Source organism: Nycticebus coucang, chromosome 22 (genome assembly GCF_027406575.1).
Source record: "Nycticebus coucang isolate mNycCou1 chromosome 22, mNycCou1.pri, whole genome shotgun sequence".
In the NCBI taxonomy this organism is placed as follows: Eukaryota; Metazoa; Chordata; class Mammalia; order Primates; family Lorisidae; genus Nycticebus; species Nycticebus coucang.
Window position 1 is genome coordinate 30,419,649 of NC_069801.1, and position 25,697 is coordinate 30,445,345.

The 25,697-nt window shown below is 52.6% G+C and overlaps 1 protein-coding gene across 1 annotated transcript in view; it reads right to left on the minus strand.

The window, feature by feature from the left end:
- Window positions 1-25,697, minus strand: part of GRIK3 (glutamate ionotropic receptor kainate type subunit 3) — a 230,470-nt gene that overhangs the window by 40,962 nt on the left and 163,811 nt on the right. Inside the window, exons 4-9 of the mRNA XM_053577119.1 lie at window positions 24,725-24,906; window positions 22,374-22,427; window positions 13,192-13,365; window positions 12,489-12,632; window positions 8,441-8,548; window positions 5,051-5,164 (exon numbers count right to left, since the gene is read on the minus strand). Coding sequence (XP_053433094.1) covers window positions 5,051-5,164; window positions 8,441-8,548; window positions 12,489-12,632; window positions 13,192-13,365; window positions 22,374-22,427; window positions 24,725-24,906 — 776 coding nt within the window. The remainder of the gene's footprint in view (window positions 1-5,050; window positions 5,165-8,440; window positions 8,549-12,488; window positions 12,633-13,191; window positions 13,366-22,373; window positions 22,428-24,724; window positions 24,907-25,697) is intronic.

A 25,697-nucleotide genomic window follows, 5' to 3' on the forward strand; every position in this document is an offset into this window, starting at 1 on the left:
AAAACAAGGGTCCAGAAAAATAACCGTTTCCAACTTTCCACGGCCAGGGCTCTCGGTCTGGTTTCTCCACGATCACTTTACACACATGTGAAAGCCAGGCCTAGTGCTAAGCTTCTCACAGTGACAGGACCGTGGAGTTGAGTGTGTGTGTGGGGTTGTCCTCAAGTGGAGAAGGATCCGGGGTGGGGCTACCTGAGAGCTATGTTCCCAAGCCCTCTTCTGACTCAGGCAATATCGACCCACATTCACACATGCGTGCACATGTATGCACATGGGCCCTGGCACACATCACATCCACCGCATTCTCAGGTGTTGGGTCTGCTAGCCCTGCCCGTCAGGACCAGGACACCAGGACAGAGCATTAGAAGTCCGGAAAAGCAGAGAGAGGGAAGGAGGGAGAGGGGTGGGGCCTTGGTGTGTGCCACACCTTCTGGGGGCAAGACATGATTGCAACAAGGACTTTACCTAACAAATGCAATCAGTGTAACCTGGCTTATTGTACCCTCAATGAATCCCCAGCAATTAAAAAAAAAAAAAAAAAAAAAGAAGTCCTGTCCTCCCAGCAGGAGGGGCCTAAAATGGTCCCCCAGCCTGGGGTGGTTCTCCCAGCCCATGTTCCAGCCTTGGCTCTTTCTCCTACCTGCTGCTGGGTGCTGAGGGTCCGGCTTGCCTGGCAGTCGAGTCTATGTGGGTCATGATGTACACACAGCACACAAGCACCCATCAGTGAGGACCCAGGCACCTGTGCGTAGCCAGCCCCACACCCACGCACATACTCACAAGCACGCTGATACCACTGCCCACATCAGCAGCCAAAGGAGCCCTGAACCTTCAAAAACAGGCCCTCAGGAGCGGGTCGGGTGTGTTTTCTCAGTGCGTGAGCTGAGGTTTGGGCAGATGAATTTTTCATGAGCTCAAGGAAGAGCGGAACCAGAACAGAGGATGGGGCCCGGTGGGGAGCGGGCGGGGGAGGGCAGGCTTCCAAGCTCCTGCCACTGCCGTTTCAGTCTCAGAAATGGGAGGGCTCCCTGTGGCTCTGATGGGGCAGAGAGGGCAGTGTCAAGGCTCTTCGTCCATCTGTCTGTCCAGGGCATGGCATCCTCAGCACCTAATTTGTGGTTCAGGGTAGGGGAGAATGGCAAGTGGGTTTGGGCACAGTCCACACAGAGCTGCTGCTTTCTGCCTTAGCCAGATTCCAGGGAAAGGAAAGGGTGTGGAAACCCCGCTCATCAGGGGTCTTAGATCCAGGCCCTTTCTCTAGGGTAGAGCAGTTTGATGTTCCTGTACTGGTACCTTGAGATCTACCTGTCACTCAAAGTGCTGTTGCCCTGACAACACCTTCCCAGCCAGGCAGAGGCTGTGCTCTCAGCAGGAGGTGGTGGCCCTGCTTTCAGGCTGCTAAACATAGGGCTGGCTGCAGCCAGAGCAGATGGGGCTGGGCCAGGCTGGGCCACTCCCCACTGCCTTGCACCTGTCCCAAAGACCCTAAGCCTGAGATTGTGCCCCAGAGCTCCAGGACATGCAGACCATGCAGAGACTTTTGGGAACATTCTCTGGAGTGGAACATTCTCTAGACCTGTCCTTGCCAGGAGTGGGCATCTGTTTCCAGGAGACTCTGGGGATACTTTCAGCTGGACATGGAGGGCTTCCTGTGGACCTTTGTAAAGGCTGTGTGTTATATTCATTCCATTTCCTGCCTCCAGGAGAGTTGAGGCTTCTTTTACTGCCCCACAGGGAGAAGCAGAGCTGGCTCCACAGTGATCTCCAGGCAGTAGGGATAGAAAAGAGCTGAATCTCGGGTCACTCCCAGACCATGTGAGTACTACACTTCATGATGGGGATAATTTGGTTGGTGGTCCCATCCATGGGCAGTGGGAATCTGCTTCAAGTCAGCAGCCATGTCAGAGATCAAGGCAATGGGGCTCAGGCGCAAAGAATGATTGTGATGTCAGGGCTAGGAGCTCTGAGCATGGCCAAGGCAGGGGCTGAGGTGGGTGGTTGATGCGAGCTTAGGGGCTGAGGTGGGTGGTTGATGGGAGCTTTACTGGAGCTATGAGGGGGTGATGAGATCACAAACCCTAATGCCTTTGGGGATCGTGGGGAAACAGAAAGGTAAGCAGCGAAGCCAGGTGTAACCAGGAGACAGAGGTGGGATGAGCCAGGGAATGCCTACCTGGCCTGAAAAACATTCAAATGCAAATTCAAATTCATAACATAAAACACTGTGCTGGAGATCACCTCTGTGGCCACAGTGAAGTTCAGTCGTTGGTGAAGTTCAGGCCTATGGCCAGAAGCAGGTTTTACTAAGCCTGAGCTCACTGGGGACTGGATTTGTAATCAATAATAACGAAGAACACTAACGACTATGGCTTAGCCCTCACTCTGTACCATTTACCTTTGTTAATTTGTCATCCTCTCAACTCTGTGAAGTAGGTATCATTGTGATCACCTCCCTTTTTCAGATGGAGAAACTGAGGCACAGGGTGGGTAAGTTCAGGGTCACACAGTAAGTCAATAGTAAAGCCAGGATTCAACCCCAAAGGTAAGTGTCCTTAATCATTGTACTGCACGTCCCAAAGAGCTGCCAGGCTCCTGTCTGCTTGAATGCTGTGGGGGAGGGAGGTACAGATGGAGCTGCGACCAGACTGTGGGCCAAGAGGGGCTTCTCACCTTCCCAGTCCCCCATGACGCAAGATGTTGGGGGTGGGAACCCCATGGAAGATTGGGGATTTTTTTTTTTTTTTTTTTTGCAGTTTTTGGTTGGGGCTGGGTTTGAACCCACCACCTCCGGCATATGGGGCTGGTGCCCTACTCCTTTGAGCCACAGGTGCCACCAGATTGGGGACTTTTGCAAGAAGCTTCCAGTATTGACAAAAAAGCTGTGAGTATTCACAGGTCAAGAGCTCAGGGTGGCTGCTGGATTCTTCTTCTGCTTGGGCAGAAAAATCCCCTGTGCCTCTGCAGAAGGGTTTTATGCCCTGGAAATCAGGCTGCTGCCATTTCAATAAAATTTAACCCCTTGGTCTTTCAAGATGCTCATATTTTGCATCTTTTTGGTACCTTGTTATCTTAAGCTGGCCTCTTATTGTTCAGAGTATTTTTTTGTGACTGAATCACCTTACCTCATTTAATCATCTCTCCTTCTCAGCTCCTAAATCATACTACTTTTACCTTCATTAAAATCTTCTTGCCTCATGAAAAGTGTTTTATTTATATCTCACCTTCTATGCAGCCCTGCTTTTAATCTTTTACCACCTTTTTATTATTTTATTTTTACCCTTTTATATTTTAGCTTTGTCACACTTTTATCTTTTAGCTTTTTGACATTTTGGTTTTACATTTTTTACCTTGTCTAGTCGGAGCCATAAATTATTGAATTTTTCGTCTTTCTTAATATCTTCCCTTTCTATCTCATTTCTCATCTTCATTTTCTCTTTATTCATTTCCCTTTAACCTTTTAATTTTGTTCCCTTTTAACGCTCTCCCACCATTTCTATTTTTATCTGCATCAACATTCCTTTAACTGCATGTTAGCCTTCACTCCGACCCCTCTGCTCTTCTTATTTGTTTATTTTTCTCTTTAACAGCTTTTACATGGCAGTTTTTCCCCCTGTTCCTTCTAGGATCTTTTCACTTATTGAAAAGTCTGATTTTTATACTTGCTTAATTAACAAAAAGCTGATCAATAAAGTTGGGCAGGATGTGTGGTTGTCAGGAAGGTGATTAGAGGGTGGGTCTTGCCCCAGAGAGGAGGGCAGGTGTCTCTCTAAGCCACCTCTCCAGCTTTCCCAGCAGCTTGTCTAGAACCATCATGAGCTCTCTGTCACCTTAAACATGGATGCTCTCGATAATCATAACCTTGGGGGCTGATGATGAAAACCACAGGCTAAAATTCCTCTCTAGGTGCTGACAATACCTTGGTGTCCGCCACTGGCCGGAACTCCTGGATTTCCATGACATCCACCACCCAGCCACAGAGCACATACGAGGTGCATTACCCCAGAGAGAACACACAACTGGCCAATAGAACCTTCTGAGCTGCCTCTGGGGAGACACGGGCAGGTGCAAGCCCTGTCCCAGCACCATGCAAGGGGCCTGCTACAGGGTGACTGGCTGCTCCCAGGTTTTATTCTGCAACAACCTTCCCTAACCCCAAATGAGCTGAGCTCCTTGGTGTACAGAGGAAAGATGTCAGCACATGGTCCTTTCAGACATATTTGCTTTATCGTGGTAGGAGCTGATTAGAGCCAGAATTGTCCTCCAAGGGTCTTCAGTTGGAATCCACGGGGCTGTGATTGGGTTGCCTCCCCACCAAGATGCTCTGGCTTGAGCCTCAGAAGCAATGCTGTGTCCCTGAGAGGGTCTGTCCTATTTCTGTCTGTGGGCAACCCGAGGCCTTCCAGGAGGGACTGTCCCACATGGAGTGGGGAATACTTGTCCAGAAAAGGTGACCAGCGGCCTGGGTCCGTCCCCTGCCTACCCATGAGCTCCAACGTGCACAGTCCATGACAGAGACCCCAAGAGTTCCTTCTGGGCTTGAAATGGGTGAGGACAAGGAGGTGCCTTTCAGTCCTGGGGAGAGGAGAGAGGACGGAATGCAATTCCATTCAGGGGCTATGGCCGATGGTCCTGTTGGGACAGGACCCTGGATAGTGTGGCACGTGTACAGACTCCCAGCACCCACTGGGCTCTGGGGCGACTTGTAGGAAGGGCCTTTCTCTGGGATCTGAGTCCTGTTACCCCCCCTTGCCTCCACCCCACTATGTGTCCTGCTCAGACATCAGGGACCCAGCGGGTGAGTAGAGTGAGATGGAAAAACACAGGGGCTTCTGCTGGTGGCCCTGAGCAGAGCTGCTGTGTCCTGCCTGGCCTCTGAGACCCTAAGCACCCCCACCTTCCTGTAGGTCCATAGGCACCATCTTCTGGCCCCCCAGCAACCTTATGAGGGTGCCCTGTCCGTATGGGTGAGGGACAAAGAAGTCTCTCTAGCCCACATGGCCACCACACTCTTGGTCAAACAGTCCTCCCTGCAGGGGCTGCAAGCTCTTACCAGCACTGTGGTGACGATGAGTGACCTATTTGTTAGAGAGTCTGTGACATTAGGGCCTCGGCCTTTGGCGACCTCTGTGATGTTGAGCCCATCAGCAGGACTCCACACCCCCACCTGGAGAGACGGACAGACAGAAAGCAGGGTGCTGAGTCCTCAGTTTACCCATCCCTTCTCCACATCTCCAAGACCATTATCACTACCATCGTCCTCATCGATGGCTCTCGTGTTTTGAACTGACTGTTTTGATAACAACCCTGCTATTTTCCCCCTTCCCTGGAGGGGCCCCCAAGGGGTTGAGTCTCCTGGATTCTGCCACCACCCTTGCTGGTAAACCCATCACGACTGAAAGGGAAAATGTAGAGGGAGACAGTAAGTGCAAGGACAGCCCTAGGGACCCCGGGTAGCCAGCTGGTAGGCCTAGTGGCTGGAACAGAGGCTGGAAGGAATCAGGTCCATTATCAGCGCCTGCCCTGGGACACGTCCTGAGGGAGACCATGGACATCTGGCCACTCACTTAGCAGGTCTCAGCCCCAATGCTGGCTTCCAGGGGCAGATGCCTTCCAAAGCCCAGGACAGGGCCTGGAACAAGGGAGATATTCCCCAAACATCTGTGGCCACCTTAAAACACGATGGGCTATGTCACGTGCAGAGAGGCAGGCTGGGGCAGGAGGCTGGCCTCTGTGGCTATTAGGGGTGCTCGCACAGGAGGGGATGAGCCTCACTGGGGGCCTTGCGTGCTGCTGAGGTCGAAGGCAGTTTGATTTATGGTTTTGCATCTAAAGTTGGCAGGTGCCCTGGTCAAGGTGGCATAATATCTCTCCTCACAGTGACCTTGTTGATATCAGGCCTGAGGTTGGAAGGAGGGAGGTAAAGGTCAAGTTTATAAATGATTCCAAAGCCCTGGGCATCTTGAAGGTCCTTTTTGACCCACCTCAGCCCAGCCCTATCTGATCTCAGCTCCCCTCACTCAAGGAAAGCTTTAGCATGCCTACTCTGTCCTTGGCCCAGTTGGGGAGGGGTACTCAGGAAACTTAATCAATTAAACAGAGAGACAGAATGCAAACATCCCATTAAGAGAGCTGTGCAAAGCAGATAGCAGAGAGACATGTAATTATGCTTGGGTAATTCTGCCTTAATCCTCCCAAAGCCACTGGCTGGAGCTGGCTGGATCAGCTATGACCCAGCTTAGCAAACAGAAGTGATGATATGAGAGACAGAGTGGCAGTGTTTGGGAGCTCAGCACCCTCTCAGGGCAGAATCTCTGCCTATGTAGACCACCCAGGGCCACGAGGAGAGGAGACAGGCAGACAGCATTGAAGAGGCTCTTCTCTTAAGTGGGCCAAGCTCAGAGCCAAGCTCACAGGAGGGTGCCTAGCAGAGCACCTGGGGCTGCATGTGCTCAACAAGCATCTGCCCAGGGCCTGCATGGGCAGCAGGAACCCGCACCCTGGCAAGCATCTTCTGAGTGCTGACTGCATTTCCTGCTAGATACCAGGTGCTATGATGGAGGCGAGAACTGTCAGGACAGAGCAGGACCTAGCCTGCAGAGGCCTTCTGCTCATAATCCAGGTGGCTGTGACCAGGAGTCTCTGGTGGATACCTCTGCAGGCCAACCTTTGTCCAGGGATAATAGAGTTTTTCATGAGTATTTGCTATGGTCAATTTGTACCAGCTGCCTGGAGGGCTGTTGGGAGAAGGATGCTGCAGGTGAGCTCAGATGGAAAGAGTGCTCTAACTATCGATTACTCATGCCTGCTGAGGCACAGAGAGGGGAGTAAGGGCATACATTTCATTGTTCTCCTTAGAATTTTGGGCTTTCTCCAGAGATGGGTAACTGAGAGCAAGAATGGGATAGCTACTAGAGTGAATCCTGCATTCACTGTAGCACTGCCAGAGGAGGAAGGGTTCTCCTATCGCTGCATGAGTTTAGATAGAAGCTGGAAGGTTCTTAAGGAGAACTCATAGCTTGTAGAGGGTCACATCAACTGGCCTTGGTGATCGTAGGTGGAGAGGCCATAGCCCCTTTCCTTAAGACTGGTGCTACATACTGTGTGAAATAGTAGCAGAGGAATGGTGAGGTTTCCCCAGCCATCCCCTGCTTGCACAGTGGCTCCCATAAGTCGGTGAGAAACTCAGACAGGAGTGACTGGAGTAACCACAGCCACAGGTGCAATGAGGCTATCACTGGGTCAGGCAGAGCCAGGTTTGTATCTGAAGGACAGAGGTCACATCCTGCAGCCAGGGCAACTGCATGGGCAAAGACCTAGAGGGACAGGAGGGAGCGTGACTCAATCGTGGGCATGTTTCAGGGAGCAGTGGACACTAGGCCTAAAGAGGCCAGCCGGGGCCTTTCTTGGAGGATCTTAAAGGCCAGGTGAGGGGCTGAAGCCTAGTGACTTGGCACTGGGGAGCCACAGGCAGTTTCAGAGGAGGCAAAGCCTCATCTGTGTGTACACTGGGATGGCTGGAGGGCTCAAGAGCCAGGGCGAGCTATTACTGTGATCATGTGAGAAGCCTGAGCTTGGCAGTGTAGGGGAGGAGAGGGGAACAATCAGATTCCTGATGTGCAGAGGCATCAGTAGAGACCCCTCCACTTTCCTGACCTCTGCTCCCTGCGTTGTATACACCCCACCTTGCAGGGTTGGAAGGGTGCTCCAATGGCTCCTGGGATTAGCCTGCTATAGCACAGAGTGCGGCTGAACTCCAGGTGTCAGGATGCCGAGACTTGGGGGCTCACAATAAATCCCCTTCTCGCCCAGCAGCCTGACTCTGACAGAATATGTGGGAGGTGTGCAGGGATCAGGACTGGCCTCAATAAAATGTCTCTGTGTTAGCCAGACTGGAGGCCCCTGGTGGGCCTGCTTTGCTCCTCCCAACTCTCTGGAATCACAGAGGCCTTAGAAGTCTGGGGTGAAGTAGCTTAGAATCCATGTACTCCAACCTCTTTCCCAAGATGAGTCCCCCCCAGTCTCCTAGGTAAGTGATCACTCTCTTTGCTTAAATGCCTCCAGTGACAGTGAGCTCACTACTCCCCAGGGAGACAGCCCCTGCTGTCTGTCCTTCTGCTCCCATGACATCCCTGTGGGGCTCAGAGACACTCTGTTCCCTCATAAACCTTTTGTCATGCTTCCCAGATTAAGCATCCCCAACAGTGCCTTGTTACAGGGTGACCGTCTGTGTGTTTGCTGTAGTCAGGACACTTCCTCTTGCACCCTCCACTTTACCAGGCCTTCCTATTCTCTGACGGGCTCACAGAGGCAGAAACCATATGGAATCTCATCTAGCCCTGAGTGGGCAGCTGGACTGGGTCTTGCCCCTGCCTCTAGGCCTCTGCCTGGGGTCTGTTGTGGCTGATTCAAGGATCCCCGGTCCTCCCCTGAGCCCACGCACCTTCTCCAGCCCATCCTCTTTCAGGCTGATGATGTCCAGATCAAAATCCGTCCGCAAGCCACTGGTTTTGTTGAAAACAATCCGTCCAGTTAATCCTTCCCATTGAGCCTGCAGAAGGGAGAGGGCAGAGCGGCAATTCCTTGGGCTCATAAATCATCATTCGGTACAACTGTACAATGCTTCATTTTAATTACTCCTTGCACTGATACTGTTCCCCCAAGACCATGATTAATTAATAATCACCTCCATCATTGCTCGGGCTGCGGTGCGAGCCAGCAATTTCCATAAATTCTATTATGCTCTTTAGCCAGCTTTACATTTGCACCTTCTCGTGTATAACATCGATCTTGGATGTGCTCAAATGAGCCCCCGCCTCGAAGTCACAGGAAGGGGGGACCCATGTCAGATCCCCAGAGAGGACAGGGAGACAGAGGTGGGATGGGCGAGATCCACCAAGAGGCAAGAAGAGCCAGAGAGCCCGGCTGGGCCTGGCCATTGAACCAGACGCTTAGCGTAGCCCCCAGAGAGGCAAGGGGAGCCAGGAAGGTCACTCCCATGCCCCAGCTCCAGCTCCAGGCACACTGTGGCTAAAAACTCTGTGGTCAGCAGGCTGGGTCCAATCACCAGGAGCTGTGTGATGTTGAGTATTTCAGTTCACCTCTCTGCCTCGGTTTCCTCATCTATAAAATGAAACTAATCATTCCCATCTTACCAAATTGCGGTGAGGGGGGAATGAGATAAGTCATGCAAAGTATTGAGGACCATGCTTGGCACAATTTGAGCCCTGAATAAATGGCAGCTTTTGTCATTTTTAAGTTGTCATTAGCTTCATTCACACAGAGGCAGACAGAAGTTCGGGCAGACCGCAACTGAGAAAAACTCCACCTTCTAGATCAGGGGTTGGCAGACTATGGCTGGTGAGCCACACCGGCCCGTCTGCTCTTGTGAATGGTTTACTAGCTCACAGCCCCGCTCACGTGTTTCCGTAGTGTCCTGGTTGTCTTTGCACTGCAACTGCAGCATTGAATATTCGTGACAGAGACCATCTGGCCCACAAAGGCTAAACTCTTTTCGGTCTGTCCCTTTACAGAGGAAGTTTGCTGACTCTGTTCTAGACAACATCTTTCCTGTGTGCTGAGAGCAGGAACTGAACAAAGCACTTTCACACCGTCCATGCTGTGCAACCTCTGTGCGGGGGGTGAGGTGGGGGGGACAGGCAAGGAGCACGCTTTCCATTTTATGGATGTGGGGAACCAGATCTCGAAGGCCTGTGGGTCACCCGAGCTCACAGAGAGATCAAGAGGTGGAACCGGATAAGTCAGTGTCAGGCTGCGCAGTGCAGCGGCTCACGCTTGTAATCCCAGCACTCTGGGAGGCCAAGACAGTTTTATAGCCTGAGCTCAGGAGTTCAAGACCAGTCTGAGCAAGAGCAAGAACCCATCTCTCAAAATAGCTGGGTATTGTGGTGGACGCCTATAGTCCCAGCTACTTGGGAGGCTGAGACAAGAGGTTCGCTTGAGCCCAAGAGACTGAGGTTTCTGTGAGCTACGATGCCACAGCACTCTGCTTAGGGCGAGAGTGAGACTCTGTCTCCAATAAAGAAGAAGTCAGCGTCCCAGGGCTCCACTCCTCAGTCTGGACCCATGTCTCTCCTCTATCTCCGCCAAGAACAGAGGAGAGCAGCCAGAAAAAAGCAAAATACTCAGCTTTTTGTGTCTGGGAGAACAAACCCCACACACCTGGAGTCCTTGGGAACAAAGGTACGAGGGAACACAAAGCAGGGAGAAGAGCTGGGGGCTCACAGCTTGGAGCCAGAGAAGGGGCGAGGGAGCCGTGCAGGGCGCCGAGAAGGGGAGCATGGCAGTGGAAGGTCTGAATGGCTGAAACCGGGCTCCACGTCCTCGCTCCGCCACACCGTGTTCCTAATCACACTGGGTCCTGCTCCCTTGCAAACTTTAAAAAATGCCGCTCTGCCTCTCCCTGCTGAAGCCCCCTGGCACCCATGCACACACTCATAATCCAACACAAGTTCACGGGCCTGCAGATCCTGGAGGTCTACCTATGGATCCTCAACTGAAACCCTGGCAATCTCCAAGCATGTGAGCTGCTCCCAGGTACTGTTCTGGATAAATGGGCAGATGGTGAATGGGTATACTAACTCAGGCAGGGGACAATGCCCCGAGGGGCCCAGGAGGCTGTAAAAGAAAGGTGGTTGAAAGTGGGCTTTGCACAAGCCATCTAGCCTGAGCTTCAGGGAAGGAGACATTACCTACGTCACGTCACAGGCATGAAAAATGGTGTGCAAAGTGCTTAGCACAATGTCTGCAATATACCATCACAGCTGAGGGGTGATTATTATTTCTCCTTCGCTGCTTCTATCCGTGGAGCTCCCTTAAACTAGGGGTGGCCCTTAGAAGTTGGACACAGAAGGCCAGTACCCTTCCCTGCATGAGCTCACTGAGCTCCTGCTGTGATCCTGCCAGGTGCGCATCATCATCACTCCCATTTTACAGATGGGGACACTGAGGCTCAAAGAGGGATTAAGCTATGCAGGTCTCAAGTTCTAGCAGTGCAGGGCAAATTCTCTTGCTGTAGTGGCAGAGCTGAAAGTCCCAGGGTTGTGGTGCCCAAGGAGGAGTGGGGAGAACTTCTGTGGAGCTCAGAGCTTGGGGACAGAGATTAAAAGGTGCATCAGAGAAGGCGAAAATCACCATTTTTTGACTTCACAGGGAGGCTCAGCTTCCCTCTCATGGGCTCCCTGCCATCCCCCTCCCCCAGGGGAAATCACAGCAGGTGCCTTCAAGCCTGCCTCCCAGAGAGGCCTCCTTGCCTGTCAGCTACAGAGGAATTAAAAGCCCGCAGATGTGGCCTGTGTGTAGGCAAGTGGGCAGGACAGGGCAGGGAGCTTTGGCAGCTTCTCCCCGTGACATTTCCCCGGCCGCCTGCCCCCTCTAGACCGCTCAGGACTTGCTAAATGAAAGATGCTTCACAGGCTCTGAACTCCGGCCTGGTATTTCCCAGCTCCTCTCAGAAATGCCAAGTCTTTAAAATGATTAACTGTCACGCAGTCAGATGGGGAGATGGGCAACTCGGAAATGGTGGGAGGGAGGGCCGTGCTGGGCCCTGAAAGGACAGTGTAGCTGAGTGTGGGCAGTGAGGGTCATTTGGGGGGGCTGGAAGGAGAACGGGGCTTCCTTTCCATGATGGGTAGTGGGACATCTGCTCCCCTCAAGGATTCGTGGCTGAGCCTCAAAAATTCCAGAGGTTAATGGGGCAAAGGATGAATGGGGTGGGCATCCCTGAAATGATGTGGCCCGTAGAGTCCCTAGCTTCCCACTACCAAATGGGAAGCCATAGTGGCAACAGTAGTGATGCTGGGGATAGTGGTGATGGCAGCCAGCCTGCTCAGCGCCTGCTACGTGCCAGGTGCTGTCCTAAGAGCATCACATGTACCGTAACTCACGAATCCTCATGACAACCCTGTGACACAAGTGTTGCTGTCGTCTCCATTGCACAGAGGAGGACACTGACTTACGGAAACTTCAGCAGCTTTTCCAAGGTCACACAGTTAAAAAGTGGTTACGCTTCCAAACCACTTCTATCTGGCGTCCCAGATCTCCCCCATGGAGTCACTGAGGGCCTGCTCTGGCCACTGGACTGGGGGTCTGCTAAGGAAGAAGGTGCTGGGGCTGGGACTCAGGTCTCAGTAGCTTTTCCAAGGTTCTCCAGCTCATCGAAGGTCACACAGCCAGGAGGCAGAGACCCTCATCTGTCCTTCGAAGCACACGCTATGTCCTGCCGCCAATGCTGACCGCCACTGAGCACATGTCACGTGCCCAGGATGCACATCTCTCAGTAAGATTGGTCCTATCATTCTCACCCAAGAAAACCGAGGCTCAGAAATGTCAGGTAATCTGCCCAAGTTCATGTGGATTAGAAATCAACACCATCTGCTGCCTAAACCCAGACCCTGGGTGGCTCTGCTGCTCTGGACTGCCCACAGCCCCAGGGAGACAGCCCCCACGGTGGGGGCTTCAGGGGCACTCACCTCCTTTATGAAGTTCATGAAGCGGCCACCAAAGCGCCAGGCCTTGTGACGATGGCACTGCAGAGAGTTCACAGTCATCTGGGGCGCCCGCTGGTAGCACACGGACACAATGTGGACGGCGTCGTACAGTAAGGCTGCGTCGGTCTGGAGGGGAGGGCCCAAGGCCTGCCTGAGAGCAGATCCGGAGCCCCTCCAGTCCTGAGCCTGCCCTGGACCCCCTTCCCTCCCCAGCCACAGGGCCATGGTAACGCTGTCCATGCCCCTGGAGAAAGGCCAGGCATGGATAACTGCTCTTCTACCGACACCCGAGTGCCCCCGCTGCTGCTCAGACCTTTTCTTGCAGCCTTTGCCACCCACCCTGTCTACCCTGCGCTGTTACCTAGACCCTGACCACACATCTTCTCTCTGCTCCTCAGCCCTCACATCGACAAGTCACAGCCTCAGGTCCACTGTACCCTGGGCCTCATCCTGCTCTTTGTGACCAGGGGCTTACAGGTCTGAGCTCCCACCAGATGAGGGCCTGGGGTGGGACAGGGTCTGCTTCATCAGTATGTCCTCATCCGCAGCCCCAGCCAGGGCTCTGGCCAACACACGGCAGTTCTCAAGAAGAGAAGGGGCAGGATGGAAGAACTGGAGCGCAGGAGGGCAGTGAAGAAGGCAGGCCGGTGGGGTGCCCCGGAACCCATCCCCCTGGCTGCCATACCATCATCACTCCATCCAGCAGGCCGGACTCCGCCCGGGGCGCCGCCTGCAGCCGCTCCATGGACCACTTCTCCACGATGGCCGAGACATGGGGGTTGTCCACGTTGAGGATCCGGAAACCGGTCAGGTTCACACCCGAGTAGCGGTAGGGCTCCAGGTCTAACGCATAGAGATCCTTGACAGAGAGAGAGGTGTGTGTGGTTCCAGGCGTGGCCCTGCCATGTGCCCCAGCCCACTCCTGTGCCTCTCTAAACCCTGCCAAGCTGCGGCTCCCCACCGAGCCTTGCGGCAGGTGAGGGCTCTCGGAGCAGTTATGGGACCACCCGCAGGGGCCCGGGCCTTGCAGTCTGATCAGAATGAGGGTCTGCTGGGTAACACACCCCATGTGCTAACTGGGGGCCTCAGTCTGTTTCTTCATCTACAAAAGGGGATCACTGTCCTCTTTCTAGGACCCAGTGAGACAAAAAATGGCTCACATAAAATGCCCAGCCTCACATATCAAGGAAGCTTCATAATGCCCATTTATGCCCATGGAAGAGACCCATTTCCCACTTTGGGAAAGCAAAGGGCACTGGCTATGGGTACTTCCAAGTAAGCCGAGGGAAGGTAAGGAAATGTTCATCTCCTAGGAGAGACTATTTAAAAATAGTCCTTTCCACCTAGAACTCAGTATTGCCCTCTTCCTTCCCCTCATCCCCCACCTCCCAGCCAGGGCCTTCTAGAAGCAGCTGACACTGGTCAGCCTGAATGTCATGGGCCAGGTCATATGTGGCCACAGGGACAGGAGGACAGGGTCTTAATGTCTGGATATCCCGCTTTAACCCTCCCTGCAGCTCCAGGTCTGAGGACAAGGTGGACTAGTGAAGGCAAGGGACAGAGGGAGAAGCCGGGTGTCCTTAAGCTAGGAGGGACAGCAGTGGAGGAGGTGGCAGGTGGGAGAACAAGGAGCCAGGCAAGTTTCCACCTGTTGGAACCCTCCCCACCCCCTAAAACCTGGAATCAGGCCAAGGAGAGCAGCACAACCTTTCACTATGACAATGAAACACAGTCTACTAGGCCTGACAAGACCTCTGGGAGAACACACCAGGTTTGAGCTTATTGTCACCCACTGGTTAAAGGCCCAGACTCTAGTCTAACATGTAGATTTTTGTTCAGTAGGAAAAGTAACCCTCAAGGTTATGGTGTTATTGCCTCACAAGACATTAATCCATTTTCTATCTACCTAGCAGTCTTGTTCCGTGCCCACTTCCAGCCTGAAATTCCTATAAATATCCCATTCCTCAAATGCTCTTTGAGCCAGCTTTACCATCCTACTGGCTCCCTCATTAGTGGGCTGAATACATCTCTGACACATGTGCCTTCTATATCTGCAGGAGACTCACGTTTCTGACTTTTTGAAGTATATACATTGGCAATCTTAATTGGCCTCATCCCACTAGTGGGGAAACTGAGTCTTCAGGTCTCTGTGTGAGCTCTTCTCTGCCTCTTGTCTATACCCTCCCGCTCTCTCTCTCCAAGCAGCCTGCCACCTGGCCCCAGCCTGTCGCTTCATCCCTTGTTGGGAGAGGGTGGCTGGGACACATGTGGCCTGCACTTGTCTTTCCATGACCACCGCCACCACGAGCCGCATCCCAGCTTCTGCAGATCAATAATGCCTCATGAGAGATGCAAGCTGGGGCCCTTTCACACCATGCCAGCTTCCTCTGGTTGGTGTTCCTGACGGATGCTAAACTCCTCCTGTTACTCCTGCACCCCCCCAAATGGCCTCCTCTGGAATGCACTGTGTTGGCTTCCTCTTTGAGATTTGGGAAGTAGGGAAGAGGTAGGGAGTAGGCTTAAGCCCAGGCGAGAATGTCTAGTCCTAAGCTTGCCTGAATATGGCCCTGATTCTAGGTTAGGGTCTGGGATGGGAAGGGGCTGGATGACAGCAGGAGACGAAGGCTTCAGCAGATGGGGCGTCACCACTGAGATGGCCAGAGGGTGTCTGAATGGCCCCAATCTCAGTGGGAAGCAGAGGGTGGACACAGCGCTCAGACCTACACATGGAATGTATTAATCACCACAGTCCCATGAAATAGGCATTTAACATACTTGATTCTCTTTCTATAGATTAGGAAAGAGGGTCAAGCGATGAGGTGACTTGCATAAGGTCACACAGCTCATAAAAGGCAGAGCTGAATTTGTATTCCGGTCTGTGTGAAAGCTGTGCTGGCTCATGCTGGCCATGAGAGCTGGACGTTACCATCTCTCCAACTCTGTGTTATGTGACATTATATGGGTAGCTTGATATTGGCCATGGTGGCAGTTTCTGCAAGTTTCTTGCAATGTGGGGACATTTGCAAGCATTGCAAATCATGGTTTTTGTGTTTTGTTTTTCCATTTTTACAGGGCTGGCTGTTAAACATTTACTAATGCACCACTGTTTGTCTTATTTAAACCCCTTGCACTTTATGTCCCCAGTAGTTGTCTAACACAAAGCATGCCTCAGAAATGTCTTTGGAGCTTTTTTTTTCTTTTGCAAAGTAGGGGCCACATCTAGATATTGTGATCCAGCGTTTGGGGCAGGACCTGCTACGTCTATTTTGAGAAACCACTAATCTTAGCTGTGGCTCATGACAGGGAGACACATAGCAAGGGGCTGGGTTTCTGCAGGGACGCCTGTATGGTCAGAGAAGGGCAGCAAGGCAGGGAGGACACACATTCCAAAGGCCCCTCCTGGGGCAGACAGTGAGGTGACGGGTGTTCGCTCAGGCTATCTGGGTTCAAGCTTCTTCTGCTCACCTCAGTGGACTCATCTGCAAAATGGGGGTGACAATACAAGCTGCCATATGAGCCGTCATGGGAAAGAAATGAGTTAATAGATGTACTGGGAACATGCCCAGGACATATTTAAACACTGTGCAAGTGTTTGACAAATATTTACGCTCGGCCTCATCTGGCAGCAGGTTGTGACATCAATCAGGTACAGCCCCCAGGGACATTACTGGGTTACTGGAGCAAAGGAGCAGACATGGGTTGGGCCTTCTTGTCTTACCCTCTTGGCAATACAAAAACAATAGGAGGGAGCTAACATTTACAGAGCACCAATCAACCCTGGAACAGCAGGCCCTGTTCTGAGGGCCTAAGGGGCATTACCTTAACTCACATGGCCACCCTACAAAGAGGGCAGGCACCATTGTCACCCAGTTTAGAGGAAGGAGCAGAGCCACCTTTCAAATATAAGTCTTCTACTCAGGGTTCCATAGTGGGGAAGAGATGGGGTCAACTCCAGGCTTCCCAGCTCCAGAGCCCTCCCTCCCTGGTGACATCGCTGGCTCCTCCCACCCATGGGCTCTGACCACCCAGCCTCACGCCTACTGGATGACGTGGTGGTCGTCCTCCACACAGGAGCTGGAGGGATCTTTCTGAAGTGTAAATCCAACTCTGTCACTCCCATGCTTAGAACATGTCAATGACTCCTTGTATCCTTGGAGTAAGAGCAAAGTTCTTAGTACAGTTCTGGAAAGCTCTCTACTCCCACTTTCCTTCCCACCTCTCCCTTTTTGTGCCGTGGGAACAAACACCAAACGACTTTAGTCTCCCTACCTGTGCCTGCTGGCTCGCCCCCTCACAGGGCTTCTCATCCTCAGGTCTAACATCTTTGCAACGTTCTGTGTTCTGGCTGGAATGTCTGTACTCTTGTCCCCTGTTGGGTGGACCATTCTCCAAGAGTCACCTCTTCCAGGAAGCCTCCCCTGACTGCTCCTCTACACATGCACAACATGGTGGGTCAGAGGTCCTTCTGCTCTTATCCTAGGATCCCTGGGCTTTCAGCCCCCTCGTACAACTGCCTGTGTCTGGGTCTTTCTCCACTGTGAGCCCCAAAGACAAATACTCTTGTGACTCAAAGTAGAAAGAAGGATCAGCCAACTGAGTAGTTGTCACTTAAATATCCTGGGGAAGAGCCTGGAATGTAGAGACTGGTGTTTCACATCCTCCTCTTGGGGACAGCTCTCTATGGGCCTGGAAGATAGGAGTGGTTTGGTAAATTGCCTAGGGTGGAGGAGGATATCTGTGTATTCAAACTGCCACTGAAAGAGGAGTATCTGGGGAGCTGGGGGTGGGAAGTGCTGCAGAGAGGTGTATGCAAGTTTGAGGCCAGAGCAGCCCAGATGCAGCTGCAGAAGAGAAGCCGAGCTCTGCCCCCAGGCGGCGCCCTTCTCACCCTTCCCTGCTTGGGCTCAGCCTCTTTCCCATTCCAGTGTTGACCTAATACATAAGGCTTGAAAGATGCCAAAGCGGTGGCCCGCCCAGGCCCCTCATGACTCAGTTTACCCTCCTCTGGGACCAGAGGCCAACCTCTGCGTGAAGGGGTGCATCCCTGGCAGTGGATGCTGGTGAAACCAGCAGTTCCAGTCTCCAGACACAACACTTGGTCCCCTCCCTGGCACTCTCCAGTCTGGGCTTCCCTGCAAAGGGTTGTAGGGCTTGTGACACGGTGTCCTCATCCCTGTCATGTGAAGGCAGTGGCACTGGGGAGCTGGTGAAGAGGGCTTTTTGTTCAGCTGCAATTTCTCTTTTTTTCCTCAAACTGTCCCGGGCCAAGACCCCAAGTGCTGTACATGGTGAACTGTGCGCAACCTTGCTGCTTGGCAAAAAGTTGCATTCTTGATGCCAAATGTTGACACACTGAATTCAGTATCGATGAGGGACCTTTTAGAAACATTCAGCATAACATAATAGACTAATTCATTAGCACCCCATGGGTCTGATGGGTAGAAGCTGAAGCTCAAAAAACATCGCCTTAAGGAATGACAGATGAAAATATCTTCCCCATGATATAACTGTTATTGCCGGGAAGTGGCATTAATTGTGATTGCTTATCTATTAATTTATTATAATTCTTTTTTCACCTCCAGGCTTTTACCTAACACATGACATGTAGCAGGGGCTCAGCTGGGGCTGATTAACGCAGGGTTATCTGGGAATGGCTCGAAGCTGGCTGGCACAGATAATGGCAGCTGGGGTAATTATAATGTCTTCTGTATGGGAGAAGGAAACTTGGAGAATTTTATTTTAGAAAGCAAAAAGTTGGTGATGTGGGATTCCTAAAGGGAAGGGGGTAAATGACAAATGCCAGTGCCCTCCCCAATATAGCCACATGCCTGACCACATGTGCACAGGGAGAGAGAAACATGTGGGAAAGTTCTGGGCTAGCAGGGCTGGGAGAAGAGGACCCCAGGGGACAAAGCTGATGCTCTGATGTGAGGCACTGCTGGGAATGTCCTTGTAGACAGTCTCTCCGATCCCCTGGATTCTCCATCAGTCCATGAGGAACATGGACTCTGCCCAGCTGGCCTCAGTGGGGTGAAGGCTTTAGAGCGAGTGAAACGTGGGTGCTTCTGGGATTTGCAGAGGCCTTGTCCCCCTCAATAGCCTTGGTATCATGCCTGGACCATTGTGGAGCCCAGGAAACACTTCATTTGGACTTTGGCTTTGGGGCTGGACAGCTTCCATCTGGGGAGAATCCCTGCTCTGGCCCTTTCATGCTGAGTAACCTCTCTGAGCCTCAGTTTCCATTTTTCAATGCCTGGGAAAGGCATATCTCCCCTGGAAAGTTTTCTGAATTTTGGTTGGGATGGGGTATGCCAAGCACACAGAAAACATAAGCCCGGGTTATTTAATTAGTTTATTGAACTTGCACAGTAATGAGGGCCAGGCATCATTCTAAGCATTTTACTGATGCCAGGGCATGCATGCAATATTCCTCTTAATAATCCTACGTGGCAGTGTGTTATTGTCATCATCTTATAGTGACCATTTTATAGATGGGGAAATGAGGCACAGAGAGGTTGAGTAACTTGCCCAGGGAAGTTTAAGAGTCTCAATTCTAACTCAGGTGGATTGGCATCACTTGATCTTAGCCAAAAGGCCAAGAAGCGATGGTGGATTGGCATCAGAGTCCATCGTCTTAACTGACTGCTGCTATGATGATGTATTGACAATTTCACTGATTACTTTCCACTTTATATTGCATCCATCCATCCGGGCATTAGTAAGCATTTACCGTCTATTAGGTGCTGTTGGGCACTGGAGACAGACAGGTGAACCAGGTGAGCTCTGTGTCTGATCCTCCTCTGTACACCCCTCCAACCCAAGTGCCTAGCTCAGTGCCTGGGACCTTAGAGAGCATTTGTATATGGCTGCTGGACAGACAAATAAATGAATGATTGATTAAGGAAATGAAAGGTAAGAGGGTGTAGGGGAGGCCCTACCACCCCTTGGGCACTAGGATCCTTTTCCTAAGATCTTTGACCTTGACCCCAGTGAGCAATGGCATTAATGTGGAGGCTTCTGGGGTCACTGGGGTGGTGCCTTCTGCAGTGTTGGGCCCTGGAATGTTAGCCAGGGCTCAGGGCTGAGGATCTGGAGCTTTAGACTCTGTTGTTGTATCAGTTCCTTGAGAGAACATGCCTTCTGGCCTTGGAATGAGAGCCTGAGCTTGTTGGAAATGCTTTTAATTAAGTATTTAGATCTGGGACTGGGAATAAGGCCCCAAGGGAGTTAATCACAGGCCCTGCATGGACAGAGTGAGTAAGGAAAGGAGGGCAACATGAGGGTGGGTGAATGAGATATACTGGTTTTGTTACTGGCCTTAACCACAGGATACTTCTAAAGGAAACTGCCAATGTCCCCGCCATTCTGCTTGATGGGTCTGTCTTGTATTCCCTGAGCCCATGAGCAGACCTCAGATGGTTGGCCTTGGAGTGGTCACCTGTCCCAAGGTGACCCAGCCCCCACCCTGGGAGCATCTAGAAATTTTTTTGTCACCAAGATTGGAAATTAGCGAGTGGGGATCAGGGACGCTAAAGATTCCATGGTGGGCAGGACATTCTGGAAAGATGACCTGTCCAGCCCCAAATGCTTATAGTGCCCCCACGGAGAAACACTCACTGGTGCTTGGCCAGTCAGCAATTCCACCTGGGAAAGTGGGTGATACTCAGCGAGTGCAGTGGTGGAAAGAGGCAGGGAGAAATGAATGGTCTGGGGTTTGATGCTCCCATGTACTGAAGCTTCCAGGGGACAGAGAGAAAGCAGGGGGAGGGACAGGGAGCAGACTCTGGGTGAGAACCACAATCCTGGAGAGGTCCAAAGTTGCTCTGGATCCAGAACCACCCTCTATGTCTGCCCTTGTGGTTTATTCTAGTACTCCCAGATGATGTGAGGTTACCTAGTGCATTCTACCCCTTACAATCAAGAGAGGCCAAATGGGGGAGCTGGGGCCCAGAAGGATCACAGCATGCTTCATCCACTTTATAGACAAGGAAGCAGCCCCAGGGAGGCAGGCTAAGAGGCGGTGGAGCAGATACTGCCATTCTTCCCTGTCTGCCTCCGCGGCCTGCTCTCTCCACTGTGCTGCGAAGCGGTGTGTGGGGGCAGAATCTGCAGCAACAGGGGCAGGCACGGAAGGTCAGCCTGCCTCCCCAGTGCTCCCTAGCCCCTCCCTCGTGCCTTCCCATCATGGCCTCCAGGGCTTTGTTGCAGCAACCCAGGGCACCAAGGCTCTAGGGAGATGAGCCAGTGGGATGAAGGCCCGAGAAGGACACGCTGAGCTGCTCAGGGCTGGCTGTAACCCCCCCAGGCCCCGAAGTTGGTTTTAGCACGCTAGGATCCCAGGGTGGGATGGGAGAGGGCTCGTGGAATGTGCCCTGCCCACCTTCCCAGTCTTTCTCCTCTTCCCTTGCTCTCAGCTCTGGGCAGGGGTAGAGCCTCATCCTAAGCCTCCATGGGCTTTCTAGGACACAGCATGGCAGGGAGAAGCAGAAATCCAGGAGGGATTTGGGGAGAAGGTGCCTGGTCTCAGTCACCAGCTTCCAGGATCCCTTTCTCCCCACGTGGCTCCTGGCAGGTGCCCTGGTCTGTGCCCTGGGTTGGAAAAACACAGAGGACCTGAGTTCTGCCCTGGGAACAGGGTGCAGAGGGTGGGGTGTAGGGAGGCTACGTGGTTAATATCTGTCCCTCGGGGCAGCGAGGGATTTGTGACACCTGCCTCCTTCTGTGATGTAAGTGCTCCCAACATGGCAATTTCAAGGTACTGACATGATGTGGACTTAGCGATGTATACAACCACCAGCGCTAGCACACCACCCAGGAGCTCACCTGACTCTTGGCCTTGATCATGCTGTTCCTTCTACACAGAATACTCTTCCCCGCCTCCCTTGGTGAACTTCTAATCCTTCCCAGCCCTATTCAAGTATCTGCTTTTTTGTAAAGATTGCCTCTAAATTCCCACCTTCCACCAGGCCTGAGCACTTAGCATCTTCTGGGCACCCTAACTGGGTGCTGGATAAGCGAAGAATGAACACAGCTGGAGACCCACAGCTCTGGAACAGCTGGACCCAGGCATTCTGCAGGAGGCTTATCTGAACCAGAGGATGGTCAGTGAGGCTGTCACCTGCCCCAGACCTGGGATGGGTAGAATGTTAGTCCCAGAGGGGTCTGAGGTTGTCTGGCTCCAAGGCAGGGTGGCTCGGTGTTGGTGCCCCTTTGGCACAGGGATCTCTTTATTCTGCTGATCTCAGGCCACAGCTAATTATCTTAATGGGTTTAAATGGCCCTAAATGTTTTTGGAGTTTGGACAAGACCCATCTGGAACCTGTAGGTGGGCTGGCCCGGCTGACGGTGAGTGGGCAGACGTCAGCACGGATGCTGGAAGAGTCCAAAGTGGCAATTTCTGTGAGGCCTGAGATGTGTGTGGGGAAGTGTGGGCTAGGGATCATGGCAGTAATAATAACGAATACTTCCACAGCTCTGCCCAGACTGGGCACTGCCGCTCTTGGTCCTTATTAACTCATTTAGTACTCACAATAGTCCTAGGAGGTAGAAACCCATTTTGCAGAGGAAGAAACTGAGGCAGGGAAATTAAATGACTTGCCCAAGCTCCCACAGGCAGTGAACAGGAGACCTTTGTTCATAGTTGCCTCCATAGTCTCTGCCCTTGATTACAACATCATGCTGCTTCTCAAAGGTCGGTGGGACACACAGACATCTTTGTGCCCTTACCTGGGGCTGCACCTGCAGCCTTAGGAAGCAAGTCCACTTTGGATATCCTCTAGCTGCAGCACTATGGCCCAAGCCCAGCCAGTGACCTTGACCCAAGGTAGTCCCAACCCCTCCCTGTGCCAGCTCCCAGAGGTACGTTACCAGAGTGGTGAAGATGAAGTGGTAGTATTCAGTCATCATGCCCATGGCCATGGCCTGCAGGAGAGCAGAGTGTCAGCAATCTGCAGCGATACCCAGGCAGCCCCCCCCTCCGACCTTAGGGGTAAGGACAGGGTGTCAGCAATCTGCAGGGATACCCAGGGAGCCCCCTCCTCCTCCCTGCCCCAGGGGTGAGGACAGGGTGGTGCTGGGGGAGACAGGACAAGACTGGCCGTGGGTTGGGGGAGGTTGGCCATGTGCAGTGGGATGTTCTCTGAGGCCACCTCCAAGTAGTGACAATTACTGGCTAGTGACAGCAGTCAATTTCACATTGCAGTGTGCAGCAAAATCACCCGGGCAGATTCAATGTAGATTTGGGGGTCACATTCTCCCCAGTTTCCAAATTCTGCAGGGTTGGGTGGGGTCCGGTTGTCTCTTTATAGTTAGCGTCTCTGAGCTTGCCACGCTTGGAGAAATGCTGACGGAATCAGCACGAGATGCCTTCTCGAGTGCTCGGGGCCCCCACTCGGCTGAGCTCATTGTGCTGGCTCCCGAGGGAGGACACCCTGCCCCCACAGCTCAGACAGGCCGGGGGTGGGTGTCTAGTCCTGGGTCTGAGCCTTCTCCAGTCTTGGTTGACCACAGAGCGAGTAACATGGCTGCTGTGGAATTATTATTATTTACCATCATGAAGTCGACATTGGACATAGCCTATGTGTTTTATTAGAAGCCTGTAATCTATAATACTAACCATTATAATTCATTTTCTACAGAATGCTGGGTCCGCAGAGTGCTCTGGGGGAAAATGTCACTGGGTCAAGTCCACTTTGCAAATACCATGCATTCCCTCCCACCTTGGGGACTCACAGCGCACATTAGCACCTCAAAGGCTCAGAGAAGTAATGCAGTAGAGACAGACTTAACTTTCTCAGCTTAGCTAAGCACACAATCTTCATTTCTAATTCTAGAAGTGTTCAAATCAGACAGACCTAGGGGTAAAGTTACACTCCCTGACTGGATGACTTTGGGTCTATTGCTTTTCCCTTGAACCTCAGTTTCCCTGCCTGTAAAATGGACACAATCATTCTCCCTATCTTCCAGGGTGGTGGAAAGCAGCGACGTGTATCTGGGGTGGAGGAACTGCTCTGCGAACCTGGGTCATACCTGTCACTACTATTCTGTTTCACGTGCTGGGCACGGTTGACTGGGAAGATGAGGGTTAAGTGATTTTGGAGCAGTATGTGTTTCCTCAGTGGTGCTTTGAAGATGCCCCATACCCAGTGCCGACTGTTTGCCCAGCACTGGGATAAACGCTTCACTTCCCCCATCTCCCAGAAGCCCCCAGTACTTCACGAGGTGCGGATTATTAACCTCACCTACAGAGGAGGGGAAGGACTCTGGGGCCCCTTGCTCCAGAGTCACACTACATGGAAGTGTAGAAGCCAAATTCAGTATCAAAGGAGCCTTTCAGCCACCGTGCAAAGGAGCCTCCTTTGTGGGGACAGAGACTGCCACTGGGCTTAGGCATCCCTTATGAGGCTCAGCTTGAGGACGGGACTTGAGCCCCTGGCCCTAGCTCATCATGTCTCTCCCTGCACTCCTAAGTCCCCTACTGGCTGGGCCTCGCTGGGTCATGTGTCAAAGCCCTGCAGAATGACTCTTCCAGTCACCAGCATGCTTTCTGGGATGACATAATGGCCTTTTACACAAAGTGCAGGCTCAGATCAGTGTTTTTGGTTTCAGCTGCGGCACCCTCAGAGGGGGTTGCAGGTGATTTTGCTGTTTATTTTCTCAGGTGGCCGGTGGAGCTTGGCTCTCGTCCCCAGAATGCCACACTGAGCTGTGTTCAGAATGGAGGCCTATCCCAGCCTGAGAGCCATTTTCCTCCCCCATGTCGCCGTAGAGTGAGCAGATGGTATAAGGAGACTTGATAAACCTCCCAGTAATAGGAGAGTAACACCAAGTGCCGTGGGCTACAGGGAATTAGTCACTGGCAGAGGCCGCGAGGCATTCTGGGGGCTGTGCCTGAGGATCCCGGGCTCTCTGTGCTTTCCGAAGGTTCTGTTCCTGCGTGGCTTCGGGTACCTGCACAGGGTTTGGGATGGAAACTGGTGTCTACTCTCCACGTGTCAGGCCTGGCTGGGCAGGTCACCCACTCTCACCCCAACTCGGAGCATAAAGACCACTGTACTCATTGCGCTGCTGGTGAAAATGAGGCTCAGAGAGGCAAAGGATGCACCCAAGGTCACACAGCCAGATAGTGGCAGTGCTAGGAGCCACGCTTAGATTTGGCAGCGTCACACCTGAATCTGGGAAAGAGGAGGTGGGAGAGGCGGCGGGCAGCGCTCACGTACCTGCCTGAGGATCTGGGCTGCCATGGTGTGGCTGCAGTCGAAGATGATGCGGAATTCCCGGCCCCGCTTCATCTCCTTGAGCAGCGGGCGGGAGTCATCAGAGTCAATGGGGAGCTGGCGGATCTTCAGGCGGATGTTGTATCTGGACGGGGCCATGATGAGCTCCTGCAGCCGGATGAGCCCTAGGGCCATGGGGCACAAAGACACACGTGTACACACATGGACACACAGCCACAGGCATCCACCCAGACACATGTGCACACACGTGCCTTGGCCATAGGTCTGCAGCCGCACGCAGACACTGGTGTATGTCTGTGCATGGACAGGGTCTGAGAGATGTGTGTGCCCGTACACACTCATGGTCCACAGGGGGCACACGCATGTTGATATCGATGGGACCTGTGCTTATAAACATGTGCGTGTACATGCAGATTAAGGCCTGTGTACAAGCAGATACATGAACACACACATGCATATTCAAAAGTAGGCACAGAGGGCAAATTCCCACTGTCCACACTACCTGTTCTGCTCTGGCACAGAATGGGTGGAGAAACTTGCAGAGTCTGAACCAAAGGCCACCCTTCGTCTGCCTCCCCCCAACATTGTGCAACATGGGGCATGATTTCCCTAAACACCTCCAGGACATGGGCACAAGAGGCAGCTCCAGCCCCAATTGTACTAACTGGTACCAACCCTTGGACTAGGCAAGACCAGGTGGTATTTGTGGCTCCTCCTTGCACCAAGGGCAGCTACCTTGGGAAACCTTATCCAATCTTCCAGGTCTAATGCAATCACCTCCTCCACGAAGCCTTCCTCCTGTTGCTCTGTTCAGCAAAGACGCCCCTCCCCAGATGACCCCCTGCTTGGTGGCCTCCTCTCTCAGCACTATCCTCCTCTGGTCTCATCGCTCTCCCCTCATCCTGCTGTGAGCACCTTAATATTGGAGGCTAGGTCCCCATTTTCCCTTGGCATA